The sequence below is a fragment of the Nycticebus coucang genome, chromosome 9, assembly GCF_027406575.1.
Source record: "Nycticebus coucang isolate mNycCou1 chromosome 9, mNycCou1.pri, whole genome shotgun sequence".
Lineage (NCBI taxonomy): Eukaryota > Metazoa > Chordata > Mammalia > Primates > Lorisidae > Nycticebus > Nycticebus coucang.
In genome coordinates, this window is record NC_069788.1 from 115054846 (window position 1) to 115069581 (window position 14736).

Below are 14736 nucleotides of genomic sequence, written 5' to 3' on the forward strand. Positions count from 1 at the left end.
GTTTGTTTACACACATGGAAAAAAGACTGGAGGGAAATAAACCAAAACAGGTAAGAGCTGTCACCTTGGGATGGCAGGTTGACAGGAGATTTTTATTTTCCCCTTTGTAACTTCTTACATTTTCCATAACTCGTACAATCATGATGCTTTACTTTTGTAATTAGAAACTATAACAAGATCTCATCACTGAGAGATGATGTTATTGTAATTTCAAAGTGAGTGTGGTGGAACTTGGGAGGAGAGGTGTAAAAAGGGCTTTGAAAGGGGTTTTTGGAGAGAAAGCACTACCTGCTAACGGGGCATTACCCTGGGGGAAACCCTGGGCATTCTGGGAGAGGAGCACCTGTGAGGGGGCCCATGGGACACACCTGCTGGTGCTCTCACTCCAATGTGCCTGATCAAGTCAGGGACATTCTTCATCTGACACCAAGAAGAGAGCTCAGTAAGCAGACACTGGGTGATGCAGGCCCGAGGCTACCAGCCTCATGGTGTTTCCCACAAGCCTCTGCCTCCACCTCCAGTAAACTTTCTTCCTTGTTAAGCTCTCCCAGGGACCCACTCACAGCATGTGACTTCTCTTCTTCATGTGCAAATCCTGTCAGATCTGAACTGGTTGGACTTGTGAAAGGGCCTGAAGTTCTTTTCCCTGCTGGTTTAGTCAGGGAGAATCCCAGAGCAGAGCGTGGAAGGTGGTAGGGAACAGGAACAGTCAGAGCCTTATTTACTTGCACAACCTTGGGCTGGAGGCTGTTTCTGCCTAGAATCCAATGGTTTTTAAGTGTTTCCTGGACTGACACAAATCCTGAGATGCAGGAAGGGGGCACGAACCCCTGATCCAAGGACTGTTGGTCCTGTTAGAGCTCAGCTGCCTGCCTTCCAGGAAGCCTAAAGAGTGACTTGTTGTTCAGATTCCTTGGCCCAGGAACACAGCAGGTAGGAAACCCCAGCAACAAAGGTTGCTGGTTCACACGTTGCTCACCTCCCCTGCCCTGCAGCCACTTAGGGAGATGGAACTCTTCCCTGACCCCTGTTTTTTCCTCATCTGTTTACTCTCTTGCTTCTCATCTTCTCCCATAGCCTCCCTTTTCTGTCTGAATACTTTCCTCTGTCCTTGTACATACTGGAGTAGGAGTTAGATTTATATATAATCATCACTTATTAAGCATCTGTTACGTACCAGGGATGTGTGCAAGTACCACTTAATTTAATCACCATCAACAATCCTGTGTGGTACATCATCATTACTCCCAAGCTGTACTGGACACAGAAGCTCACCAAGGTTGGGACCTATGCAAGGTTAATGAATGAGTAAGTGGGGAAGCCAGGGCTCCATCCAGACCCTGTTATACTAAGGGAAGATCTTTTTCCCATCGTGCCATATCGTCCCTCAGGTTTTCTGGGTCTCGGTGAGCTGCCTGTCTTTTCCTCTGTGTACTGTCTCTTCCTTCCCATCCTCGTAGGCACATGGGCATACAGTCCTCCCTGGACAGTAGGTGTCAGGGGAGAGTTCACTCAAGTTTCCCACGGCCCTGTGTCCATACAACCTGGACCCAGGATCTCAATTCTGACTTGGTGTGTGCAACAGGCCCAGAATCACATCCCCAAATGCCCAGATTTGGGCCAGACCCCCAGGGTTCTCCTTACTTGAGCCAAGGATGACAACTCCCTGAGATACTAGCAACTATTCTCTGAAACTCTTGCTCTTGCCAGGCTGTTTTTCAAAAGGTTTTCTTTCCTTTTTTTTTTTTTTTTTTCCCCTTTGGCCTTGCTGTAAGTGTTTCCTGGGGTAATGTATCCAGGTTTCCAGTGCTGAATGACTGCTTGGTCAGAATCAGTCTGAATTTTAGAATGATCTGGGAAGATACAGCAGAAATGGGTAATATTTGGTGCCATCAATTTAGATGCCAGGATACTATATTTTATACAGGCTTCAGCCCCTACCCACATTTCCCTCAGAAACTCTATCATTCTGGGGGGGCTGTAGGGTCCCTTATTTTGATTTACTCCCATATTTGCAAGAGTTGCCTTGGAAATCTCAGTTGAGATCTCTTAATGACCATTTGTTAGCATATATCACTAAATGCAAATAAAAGAGAGCTTGTCTCTTATTTCTTTCCCCAAATCTGGTTGCTCCCAGAAAGAAAGGCCAAGACAGGAGGAGGGCTAGAAGCCTTTGAGTGGCTTCACTGCTAGGTGGTTCATTGCTTCTGAATGAAGGCTCGGTGGACATCTGATCCAACTCTCCGTGTTTACATATGGGGAAACTGAGGCTAAGCATGATATGGTTTGCCCAAAGATGAATGAGTGAGCTTCCTTCTGGGTACTCTAGATGCCCTATCAGAGCTACCAACAGGCAGGATTTTCTAGACTTGGGGACCAACAAGCATCTTGGACATGGAGCACCCATACCCATACCTGCTTGTCAGAGGCAGACACACCAGTAATGTTCATGTCCAGTTTATATCACAAACTCTCACCCAACTCTCTTCATTGACCTACCAGAAGATTCTAACTGCCACTAACATATGACAGTCTAGAGGCCATTGCCCCTACCCTGTGGGGTACAGGAGATATTCTTGTATGTGGATTGGGGTAGTGGGCGCCATAGAAAGAGGAATGTGTCTGATTATGGGATGTTAAGAGCAAGTTTGAAGTTTGAGATAATTTTGTTTGACATCTTTGGTGTTACTGTCCGATAAGGATAGACAGGGCATAGGTAATACCCAGCAAAGCATTAAAAATTATGTTTGGAGGTTAAGTTTTCTTCAGGAAAATAAAAGGTAGGAAAATTCCTCATAATTTCTCAAGACAACCCATATCATTATATGTCTTAAAAATAAAATAATGCATATAGTTAGAAAAGTCAAATATTATAGAAAGGTTAAAAATGAAAAGTTAAAAGCATCTCTCCTTAATTCCTTGCCTAGCCTCTTTTACAAAGGTAACCACTGACTGCTTCGCTGGTATGATTTGGGTAATTTTCCTAAATGCAAATATGTTTATTCTCTTATTAAAATTTTATACAAAGAAAAATCATATTAAACACTGTTCTGTATTCTGCCTTTTCATATAATAACAGATTTTGGAGACTGGTCTCTGTTAGCACATATAGAACTACAGTCCACCCAACGATCACACAGTTGAGCAAGAATGGCATGGAGAATTTTTCTCTTATGAGCTGGAAACAAAGCGCCCCATGCTGGATCCTCCTCTACTCATGCCGCATGCCCGCTGCCTGCACCCACCATGGCCACTGTTCAGCAGCTTGTAGGAAGATGGTGCCTGGTGGACAGCCAAGGCTTTGATGAATATATGAAGGAACTAGGAGTGGGGCTAGCTCTGCGAAAAATGGCTGCAATGGCCAAACCAGGTTGTATCATCACTTGTAATGGCAAGTGTCTTGGGAGAGAAGTTTGAAGAAACTACAGATGATGGCAGAAAAACTCAGACTTTCTGAAACTATACAGATGGTTGTTGGTTCGGCATCAAGAATGGGATGGGGAAAAAAGCACAATAACAAGAAAATTGACAGATGGAAAATTAGTGGTGGACTGCGTCACGATCAATGTCACCTGGAGTCGGGTCTATGAAAAAGTAGAATACAAGTTCCATCATTACTCTGGACAGGAATTGGTTATGAGAATGAACAAGCTCAGTTCAATGAATAAATCTCTATACTGTTTTTCCATTAAGGCATTCAATTATCTTTATCACAAATGTTTTACATGTATTTCTAATTGTTGGTTTAATTAAGTTCCTTCCTTTGGTTATAAATAAATATGTTTGTGCTAAGAAAAAAAAATTGTAAAAAAAAAAAAAAGAGCTAGAAAGGAACTTAGAGATCATGTGTTTCAACCCTTAATTTTTATAAATCAAAAAATCATGGCCCAAGAGGTAAGATTCCATGACCCAGGGCACATAGCAAGTTGTAGTCAGGTCTCATTTTACTAAGCCATCTTCTGCTATGTACTTTAAGAATTCTGAAAAGAGTTAGGGACATTTTAACCTTCAAAGAATACCCCACTTCCACTTAAATTTCTTAAGACCTCATAACTGGAATTCACACACTCTTGCGAAGGTGTCCAACTTTTTTTTCCCCTCTGCTACACATTAGAAGAATAAGAGTTGTCTTACGCCACACACTAAATACACAAACACTAATGAAAGCTGATACACAAAAGAAAAGGTTCGTGCATACTTTCGGCAATATTTGACACCACCACAGATGAGCAAAACAGTTCTCAAATAATCTGTAGGTGGCCCATGAGCCGCAGGTTGGATACCCCTGCAGTAAAAAAAGGAGCTACTAATAAAGCTTCTGCAGTCTCTATGCTCACTAGAACTTATGACACACAGGCTCCTCATTCCTCTCTGTCCATATAAATTTGGGTCACCTTCCTAGTGACATGGGAGGACCTTGGGAATCTACGTCCTGGTTACAGAATGCTGGACACTCTCCCCTTGACTACCCCGGATGGCCATGGAATGGGAAGCCTAGTCACACAGGGCACATTCACAGTCAAAGGATATTTAACCTTCAGAAGACTGGGGGATGGGCAAGAGAGTAACCCTAAAAATGTCAGGGCCTACCCTTGTTATAATGATGAGATGTACTCTGTATTGCTGCAAAGGGCAGAATATGGACAGACAATAGAAATTTCAATGAGGCAAATTTTAGTACCTACGGAAGGAATTCTTGCAGATGTAGGCTGTGGACTGAATAGCTAAGACTGTGGGCTTTGGAATTACAGATCTGGTGGCTTAGAAGTCCTAGTTTGCCACATACTACTATGTGACCATGGGCAAGTTTCTTAACTGTTGTGTGGTTGGGTTTTCTGTCTCACAAACTTGTGTAGCTTTTAATGAAATTATATATATGTAAGCTTACTGGAGGCAGGGACCTTTTCCCTTCATGTTCACTGCTGTAAACCCAGCCCCCATAAGTGCACAATAAATATCAATGGAATCATTCAATTTATTGAATCCTTTACATGAGACGGATGCTGGGATAAGCATTTTCATGCACCTCAAACACATTCGTGGAACATCTACCATGTGCCAGCAACTAGGCTCATCCTGGTAAACTTTTCTGTCATTACAGTTAACATCATTATTATTGTAGTTGTTTTTCTGGTGGTGGTGGCAGTTGTCAAAAAGTTTGCTTCAGGTGGTGGTAGGTATTCCTACCATTGGAAATACCTAGTTCATGATGGATGATAAGCTGGTGATGTTGACAAGGACATTCTCCTGTGTACAGTTTCAGGTCATATTCAAATCTGAAATCAAAATTCTGATTTTATGCAACTCTTGAGCTAGCTAGTTAGTACCACTTCACACTTGTGCTTTCCATATAGAAACACTGTGGAAGGGACACATTTGCCCCACAAGCTTCCTTTGTGTAAAACTCATTTGTACTTTGGTGTTCTTTTTAAGTCCTTTCGGTAGAAAGATGAAGGGACAGGATGGTTCACAAGAACCTATTCCAACCTGGGATTCTTCTAATTCAAGTCAACCCTTCTGGGCACCATACATGGCTTCTTTTTACAAAGCTATTTGGGAACTGTTGGTTTGGGATTCTACCAGACATGGCATCATCTTGGTGTTGAGAAAAAACTGTGTGTATATATGTACGTATTTGTATACACGTATGTGCCTGTATATACATGTGTGTGTGTGTGTATACATATACAATGGGCTTTATACAAATAATTTCAAGGCTGTGTAAATACTGCCAGGCAGGCTGAGCTCTTTTAGTCTTCGTAACGTTATCTTTGACCTTTTAACGTCTGGTACCCTTGTCTGTTGTGGGTGCTGCTCTGTGGTTGTAACTGGGCCACACTAATCATCTGGGTGAAAATGGAAAGCTGTGCTTCTAACATTGACAACTGACTTCCCAAAGGAATTAGGAAATCTCTGGTTGGTTGAGTGAAACATTCAGTTTTCATCCTAGCTGTTTGAAGTAGGCACAGTCTGGAGGTGAAAGAGTGCATCTGGTAGGGGAGAACTTCCCATCTGGAGATCACCCACACAGTCTGAGGCTCTGAAGCAGCTTTGGCTGCACCAAATCTAGGCAATGCTGCCCATCTTCAGGGATGCAGAGTCTCCTTGCACTGGATGGGGCACTCCCACGTATTCTGGGACTCTGATTTTAAGATATCCTGTGGAGTTTCTGGTGGAAAACCACCCAATTCATTTCTCTTGGAGGTGGATTAAGGAGCTTCCAAATTCACTTTAGAAACTCAGCCCAAAGTCTAAATTCAGAATGTTCTTCCTAGTACCTCCTGTGAAAGCATTTTATAAGTTTCAATTCTCACATTCTTCCTTGGAAGATATTCACAGAAGCCACTTTTACGTATCCTTAAGATTTATTGGCCAAGGCAATGGCCCAGGAACAGCCCCAGATCAACAACAGGTTGGCCACCATTCCATTCAGATGGCAGCACCTTGGCTGAGCCTCTTAACGCGAGGCCCCTTTTCTTCTTCCCTCCTCTGACCAATCCTTACCACAAAAAAAAAAACAAAACATCTTTTGGCTACCAGGTTACAGCTTGTCTCTAGCCCCTGACCTCTTTTGCACCACTAACTTTTTACATTTGTGATTCATCCATTTTTACTCTTGGTTCTCTGATTCTACATCAATTTCTGTTGCATATCCTTTGTTTTGGTTTATTCCCACATTTACAAGAGTTGCCTCAGAAATCTCAGTTGAAATATTTTAATGATCATTTTGTCAGCACATATCAGTAAACTCGACTGCCTCAGAGTCTATATCCAATTTTGTTCACCCCTGAAGTATCTATCCAGCTATATTGTGGTACTGAGGGCTGGCTTCAAGGATGAGGCCTGTACAGTTGTGTGGGGCCCCATGCTTAGAAGGGCTCTATACCTGGTTTAAAGCTCTGCTGTTGCTTTATTGAAATTCCTAATAACTGATCTTTGTACCTGTGTTTTGTAAGTGAAGTTTGATAGGACAATGGAGCACGAGCACGAACAGAGGAGACAGGTGCAACAACATTTTTGTCTGGCATTCATAATACACCACAAGCACAGAATTCCAGGAGATCCACGATTCATGAAAGTTCATGGAGATGTGACACAAATCCACTGGTAAGGATGTCATGCCAGTAACTAAGTTAGTGAACATGCTTACTGGCCCAAGAAGACACACTCTCCATTCAAACTAGGAACTGCTTCAAATTCAGAAAAAACAATAGTGTTCTCAGAAACACAAAAGACCTAGGCACTCTATCTTATCCTTTCTTATGTTACTTCCTTGTGTTAGCCAACCACTTATGCTGAAATGAAGGCACAGAAAGAAAGGGGAGGGTATCTATAGTTTCTTTTCCTTTCTGGCTCGTCAGAAAGCCTGGAAGAAAGTATATGTATAAAGTATGCATGTAAAGTGAACACATAAAGAAGTAAAATAAAAATAGTTGTGTTTGTTTTTACAGCATTTCTACTGTTCTAGTAAGAATAAACTACACATGTATGCATGAGCTATGAAGAAAGAATTATATAATTTTTTATGATTCCACATATAAATGCTCTTATATGTTCATGTAAACCTGAGATTGGCTGGGAGTGGTGGTCCACGCCTGTAATCCTAGCAATCTGGGAAGCCGAGGCAGAAGGATCGCTTGAGCTCAGGAGTTAGAGACCAGCCTAAGCAAGAGTGAGACCCCATCTCTACTAAAAATAGAAAAATTATCCAGGTGTTGTGGCAGGCACCTGTAGTCCTAGCTATCTGGGAGTCTGAGGCAGGAGGATCACTTGAACCTAAGAGTTTGAGATTACAGTGAGCTATGATGACACCATGGGACTCTATCTAGGGCACCAGAATGAGATTCTGTCTCAGAAAAACCCCCCAAAGCAAAATGAAATAAACAAACAAACCTTGACATCATATAATATAAAGGTAAGAGCTAACATTTATGCCAATAATTTAAAATTTTAGTTTTCTTTATTTGTAATGACTAAATAGCAAATAAAAAATACAATGTTAAGTCAGAAGAGAGAGATCATAAAGGAAAGAAAAAAGTTTTATCTTTTAGGGTCTTTAATGACACTTTTTCTCTACTTTTTTTTTTTTTTTTTTGCAGTTTTTGGCTGGGGCTGGGTTTGAACCCGCCACTTCTGGCATATGGGGCCGGCGCCCTACCCCTTTGAGCCACAGGTGCCACCCTTCTCTACTTTTTGAAAAATGAGTTCCATGTTTTCATTTTGCTCTGGGCCTCATAAGTTATGTAGCTGGCTCTGACCCCGTGACTTCCATCTCAGTCCACAAGCACCTGTAAAGCTGGTTTTAGATAGCGCCATCCCAAGCCTTTTACCAACGTGACTTCCTTCTAGATCTTCTCACACACCTGTCCTGGCCCTTCAATTGAGATCAGTGGATATTATCTGCCCCTTTGGTAAAATAAACAAAAATCTCCCCGCTACAGCTCTAACTAGATGGAAAAATGAAGGTAAAGTGAGGTGGTAGGGGCTTGTCCAAGGTTACAAGGCATGGCAGGGATAGAGGCACAAGCTCCTAGCCTTTAGGTCTAATGCCATGATCTGTTGGTATCCATCTCCACTGCTGGACTTGGAGCCTTGAACATCATCTGAGATACCAACAAAGTCATAAAGCGTGTCACCTGGGGCCACCACAGCTCTGCAGGAACAGATGTAGAGTAAAAGCCTGTGCCCTTCAAGGGGTTCTGCACATAACATTCCAATGCCCTGTGGGAGTCCTATGTCTCGTTCAAGGTTAGAAAGAGTCAATTAACAGGCTGATGCGTTCTTCCTCTGTGGCCTCAGTAAGGATCAGATTCCTCCATCTCCCTAGGCAGGACGGAATATCCTTTCTAATCACTATATCAGAATTGCTTGAAATTCTGAAGGAAAAAATGCCCCATGTCAGCTGGGCATGGTGGCTCACACCTCCCTGCTAGCATTCTAGGAGGCCGAGGAGGGAAGAACCCTTGAACTGAGGAGTTTGAAGCCGGCCTGAGCAAGGGTGACACTCCCATCTCTACTAAAAGTAGAAAAATTAGCTGGGAGTGGTGGCATGTGCCTGTAGTCCCAGCTACTCGAGAAGCTGAGGCAAGAGGATTGCTTGAGTCCAGGAGTTTAAGGTTGCAGTGAGCTGTAATGATGCCACTGCTCTCTACAGTAGGTGACAGAGAGAGACTCTGTCTTGGGAAAAAAAAAAAGCTCCAGCTCTTTCCTTAAATGTCTTAGAAAATAAGACATGCAAAATCACACCCAGAGGCCCTGCACAACTGGATAGATTCCTTCCAACTAAAAGGAACCCCAACCTAGAATAGATCACAATTTGGGGCACTTTCCAAACTGCCTGTGTACCCTTCATGTGGTCCCCCCATATCACCCAAAGGGGTTTTTAGATCAACACCTCATAGCACATTCTAGCATCCCCCTTGTTATTTTTTGGAGGCTTCCATGCAGAGTAGAAGGGTCCATCTAGATTTCCTCCAGAAGCTCATACCCTTGTTTGGAGTAGAGATTCCCTTAGCAACATAGCCTAACTCTCCAGGTGCCCCTGGGTTAGTCCAAGCTCCTTCTATACCCTGAGCCTTTCTCTTTATAAACAGCTCCATGTAGAAGCAGGACAGATCCTTGAGAAAATATCTTCAGACTGCTCCAGCCTATAGCACTGATGGAAGTGGTCAGCTGTCTTTCTACCAGAATGAACCCGCAGTTGCTGGCCTCCTGCCTTTTAGGAAGCACACAGGAGAAAAGATCTCATGGGCATGTTCTGGCTCTAACAACAATAACAATGTTTCCTTTCTTTTTATCCAGTGATGACTATAAACATACATTTCAAATTTTTATGTTGTCACTTAAAATAATTGTCATAAAAATATTTTGAAGAAATGTGAAAATGCTTCTGACATGATGGTAAATGGTATTAAAAGCAGTATACACAATTGTATCTACAGAAGGACCTCCGTTTTGTAAACTGTTTATGACTTATGAACAGAAAAAAATATATATAGGCAGGAGATATACCACAGTGGATTTCTTTAGGTGATGGGATTAGAGGTAATTTTGTATTTTGCTCTTTAAACTTTTTGTTATTTTCTTAAAAAAAATCTAGTATAGGTATTAATTACTTTTGTAATCTAACATGAAAGGATATTTTCCTATTAGCTAGGACTTCTCAGGTAGTGATCTGATTTTATGCATTGTCCCAAAGGAAACCAACATCAGACTTCTACTTCTCCCTCAAGTGACCTGTATTTAGAATCCTCTTCCCAGTTGAATTTTCTATACAGGACACAGTATAGGCTTTGAAAAGACAGTGCAGCTTACAATCACACTTTTCTTTCTTACCTGAAACTTGACATTTGGCAGTAGCCCTATTAGAGCCTTGAATCAAAGTAACTGTGTTTCTTTCTCCTGTTTACTGGAACTGAGCACTTCCAAAGGAATTTAAAGATGCTGGGCTGTGGAGCCCACCTAAAACAGGGTTTAAGGAAGACAAGCCCAGAGGATGCTGACTTTACAAATCAAAGTACTAAGATGAGAACATCGCCTTTGGAGAAGAATGGCTCTGGAGACTTGGACGTTTTCTCTGTAAAACTGATGATCACATATAGATTATAAAGATTATAAAAGACAGTGTACGTAGGATGCCTAACAGTACACACAATTCACGTATAATATTAATAAGTGGTGGGCACTGGAGAAGGCTGCAGAGGGGCCTTCTCATCCTTCCACCACTGAAGTTTTCCTAAGTGTGTGTGGAGTGGGCACAGATGTGCAGGAGATGTCCAGATCTCAGCCCCACCTTATCTGGGCTGGCCTGACCAAGGACACAGCTTTGGTTTCACCATGGAAATGTAACCACTTCTGGGGTGGAGGGCAGCCAGTGCTAGCCACTGGACAACAGCCAAAAGCGTGGGGTGAGGGGCAGGCCTAGAATGTCAATGGGTTATATTGAATATGACCCCATTATAACTCCAAAATTACCGCATTAGTGATCCAGAGTACCTCTTCTTCCACCCATGCTGCTCTGTCCTTTAACTTTCCATTGGGCAGCAGCCAGTATGCTAGACAATTACGGGAAATAAAGGCACTCAAGCCATACCTCCTAATGGATTGAAAAACTCCATTTTTGCTGTATTGCTACTTCGTCTGCTGTCATGACGACTGGTACTGCTGTCAGCACCACCATTTCTACAACTGGAGCTACTACTACTACCTATTAATCCTTTAAGTTTGTAAACTACTTTACAATTCATAAAGTGGCTCTGTGGCCTGGGTTTTGCCTGATTAAGAATGAGACTGGACTTGGCATTGTGGGAGGGCAGAGGTGGTCTGGCACTGGAAACCCCAAAGGGAGCAGAGTAGAGCTGTACTCAGGAACAAAGCAGAATTATCAGTATTTATTTTCATCTGCCACTGCCTAGCCCCGGTTGCATTGGCCATCCCCAGCCACACCCAGTCACACTTCCAGCCCAACCCTGCCCTCACTGTCTGTAGCTAGTTTAGGTAACTTCGAGGATTAGGGACTTTGGTTTGGCCTTTTATTTGGTCAGAGAAGGTCCACCATGCCAAAATCTCACCAAGTGGGGTGGGAGAAGAGCAGAGGATGCTTTTCAAATATAAGACCATTGTCTCTGCCAACCTGTCCCACCTTCTTACAGGAAGGCCCTGGCAAGAGCCAGACTCTTCCTTTTTTAGACTTAAAATTTTCCTGTGCTTTAGTCAAAAAAAAAAAAAAAAAATGCCTGCTTTTGATCCTCCTTTCCTAAGTGAACTCTGGAGTGTATACTTTCCTCTCCCAATAGAAGGGTCCTCTTTTCCCCCACCCCTAGTCGCTGGCTGGCTTGAGCATTGATGCTACGTTGAGCCAGCCTGGGTCAGGGCAAGAGGGCAAGAAGACAGCACAGCTCGATTCCAACCGTCCGCTAGGTTCCCTTTGAGAAGGCCGGCTTCTCCTGGCAACTGGCAACCCCAGCTGAGCCCACAGGGAAGAAAGTGGGATTTTGGAATCCATTTTCTCAACATGCTGAAGGCATGATGGCCAAAGAACTTGTGGAAGGACCTTACCCAGAGGCACGAAGTTGGTTGGAGGGGGGAAGGTGAGAGCCAAGTCTGGTGGCAATGACACCCCGAAGAGAGCAGACAGGTGCAGTGGCCGCCCTTGGGACCCACCCACAGGCCAGTGGAAGGTGACGGGGCCCACCCTGGGCGCTGCCTCCACATTTTGGACGCAGGTCCACTGGTGACCAATAGCAGAAGCGGCCACAGCCAGGCCAGCTGGGTCCCCTTCTGTCTGTCCCCTTATAGGTGAGAGCTACGATGTATGCAACGGAAGGGCTGTGAGATGACTACGGTCTTTGGAAAGCGTAATCCTGAAAGTCGCACTTTTTCAAAGCTCCTCCCTCTGGGGATCTCCTCCCCAGGGCAACACGGTCACGGCAGGGGAGTCCGCAGGGCGGACGCGCAGGGCTCGGACTGCACGCTGGAGTACCAGGCCCCGCACCGCGCGGGAAAGAGGGGGTTGGGGGAGGGGCCGGGGCGCGGCGCGGCTCACCTGCCAGGCTGTTGTAGCAGTCGACCTCGATGGCTTCCACCGTCTTGCTCTGCTCCTCCGAGAGGCGGCCGGGCTTGGTGGCCCCGGCCGGGGAGGCCGCGCGCGAGTCCCGCTCCCGTTCCCCGGGGTTCGGCAGCAGTCCCTTCAGCTCCAGCAGTGCCCGGTGGTATTTGCCAATGGCTTCGCGGAATTTTTTGTCCTTGTAGCACTGCGCCCCTTGGCTTTTGAACTCGTGCGCGCGCCGGATGAGCTCGGCCGGTTCGGCCGCCGCCCCAGCCTGGCCCCGCGGTGGGGCCCCTCCGCCGCCGCCCGGGACGCACAGCGGCGGCGGTGGCCGCTGCCCCTCGCCGGCCGCGGACGGGCTGGGGTTCCCCCTGGCCCCGGCCGCCGAGCCCTTCCTCTCCATTCAGCAGCCGCCCGGGCGCCCCGCGCGCCGCGATCCGCCAGCTGCCGCCGCCGCGCCCTCCTGGGTTTAAAAGCGGCGGGCGCCGGACCCGCGCCCCGCAGGCTGCGCCGCGGCCGTGACCCCCCGTGGCGGCCTGGCGCCCCGCACGCCCATTCTCCTCGCCGGCTGCCGGAGGCTGCTCTCCGCTCCTGGTTGGCGGCGTCCTCCTCTGATCGTCTCCCCCGCCTTCCCGGCCCCCCCACTCCGCGCCGCCCGCGCTCCTCCCCGCCCTCCCCCCTCCCGCAACCTGCGGGCGGCGGCGACAGGGTCCTCGCTCTCCGGAGCTGTCGGTACCGGAGACCGCCGCCCTGCTCGAGGTGGCGGTGATTGTCGCTGACCCGGAAGCTTGGCTCGCCAGAAGCAGGGGAGGATCAATGACAAAGACAGTCCTGCTCTTTCCCATTCAATCCAGCCCTCGGAGACGCACCTAGTCGGAACCAGCCGAATGGGGGAAGGCGCGCGAGCGAGCGTGTGTGTGTGCGCGTGTGCGTGTGTTTGTGCACGCGTGTGTGTGTGTGCGCGCGCGTGTGCGTGTGTGGAGGGAGGGTAGCGGCAGAGACTACAGTCATGCAGTCTCATCCTCAATAGATTTCTTTAAAACTGAAAAGAAAGGTGCTGCGGGGAGCAAAGGACGGAGGAACAAGCCTTAGCTGCTGCTTTGCAGTAAGGGATTGATTTTTAAGGGGTCAGGGCCTTTTTTTCTTATGGATCCAGCTTGTCGCTGAGGTGTGTCACCGTGCGTGTGGCTGCTTGGCCGTCCAGAACACGGTGTGCATTTCAGCGTGTGGGGCGTTGTATTCCAGAAGCCTATGTGTGCTCACGCTAAGGGTGTGTGCAGCTGTGCCCCATGAATCACAGACATCAGAGATGGAAAACACCTGTTACTGTGTGTCATCAAGCTTGGCGTGCACACCGTCTAGTTTCCATTTACAGGACAGTTCTGTGCCCTTCCTGAGTGGCTCTGATTATCAGCTGTTTGTTGGGGATTTGCTGAGGTCAAGTCACTTTCCTGCCCTAAGAAACTTGCTGTCTACAGTGGGAGAAACACCATTCACCCCTAGAGTCACTGGACCAGGTAGAGATTGCTAGATCTTACTGTGGAGCCCTTAGGAGGGGAGGAAATGGCTTTTTGAGTAGGGGTGGATCAGGAGGCCCTATGGAGAAAATAGCGTTTGAGGGCCTAAAAGGATGAGGATGGTTTGGGCATAAGGAAACAGAAGGAGTGCCACAGCCACAGAGGGAGATGGAGAAGTCCTGATGTTGGAAATCTCAAAGTCGGTCTAGGACATTGTGGTTTGAGTTTGTGGCATGAGAGAAGTAGTGCAAAATGGTTAGGCTGGATGATGGAGGCCTTCCAGTGAAGAGGTTGGGTTGGGTTTTGTAGGCACTGGAGAAGGCTGACATTCTTTAGGGCCCTCCTCCTCCTTTACAATGCTAAGAAAAAGAGTAGTTCCCAGACCTGCAGTGTCAGCATCACCCTGGAAAGTGTTAGAAATGCAAATTTCAGGGTCCCACTCACTCTAGAGCTACTAAATCAGGAACTCTAGGGGCCGGGTCCCACAACGGACTGGTTTGGGTGCGCTGCTCCGGAGCCTTGCTACTCAAAGTGCAGGCCTTGGGCCAGGAGCATCAGCATCAATCAGGACCCTGTTAGAAACGCAGACTCTGCAAAATCCTAGACCAACTGACCCAGAAGCTGCAGTTAAACAAGATTACCAGGTGATTCATATGCCTGTTAATGTGAGGC

General features: G+C 46.2%; 1 protein-coding gene and 1 pseudogene across 2 annotated transcripts in view; one reads left to right on the forward strand and one right to left on the reverse strand.

Annotated features, from left to right (window-relative positions):
- Positions 1-13437, reverse strand: part of TTC9 (tetratricopeptide repeat domain 9) — a 34424-nt gene extending 20987 nt beyond the window's left edge. The window contains exon 1 of one of the 2 annotated variants that reach the window (XM_053601294.1): positions 12545-13131. In XM_053601294.1, coding sequence (XP_053457269.1) covers positions 12545-12950 — 406 coding nt within the window. In that variant the 5' untranslated portion in view covers positions 12951-13131. Of the gene's footprint in view, positions 1-12544 lie in introns of both variants that reach the window. The other variant, XM_053601293.1, reaches the window with a different exon arrangement.
- LOC128593821 (fatty acid-binding protein 5-like) lies at positions 3247-5402 on the forward strand (annotated as a pseudogene).
- Positions 13438-14736: the final 1299 nt, after the last annotated feature.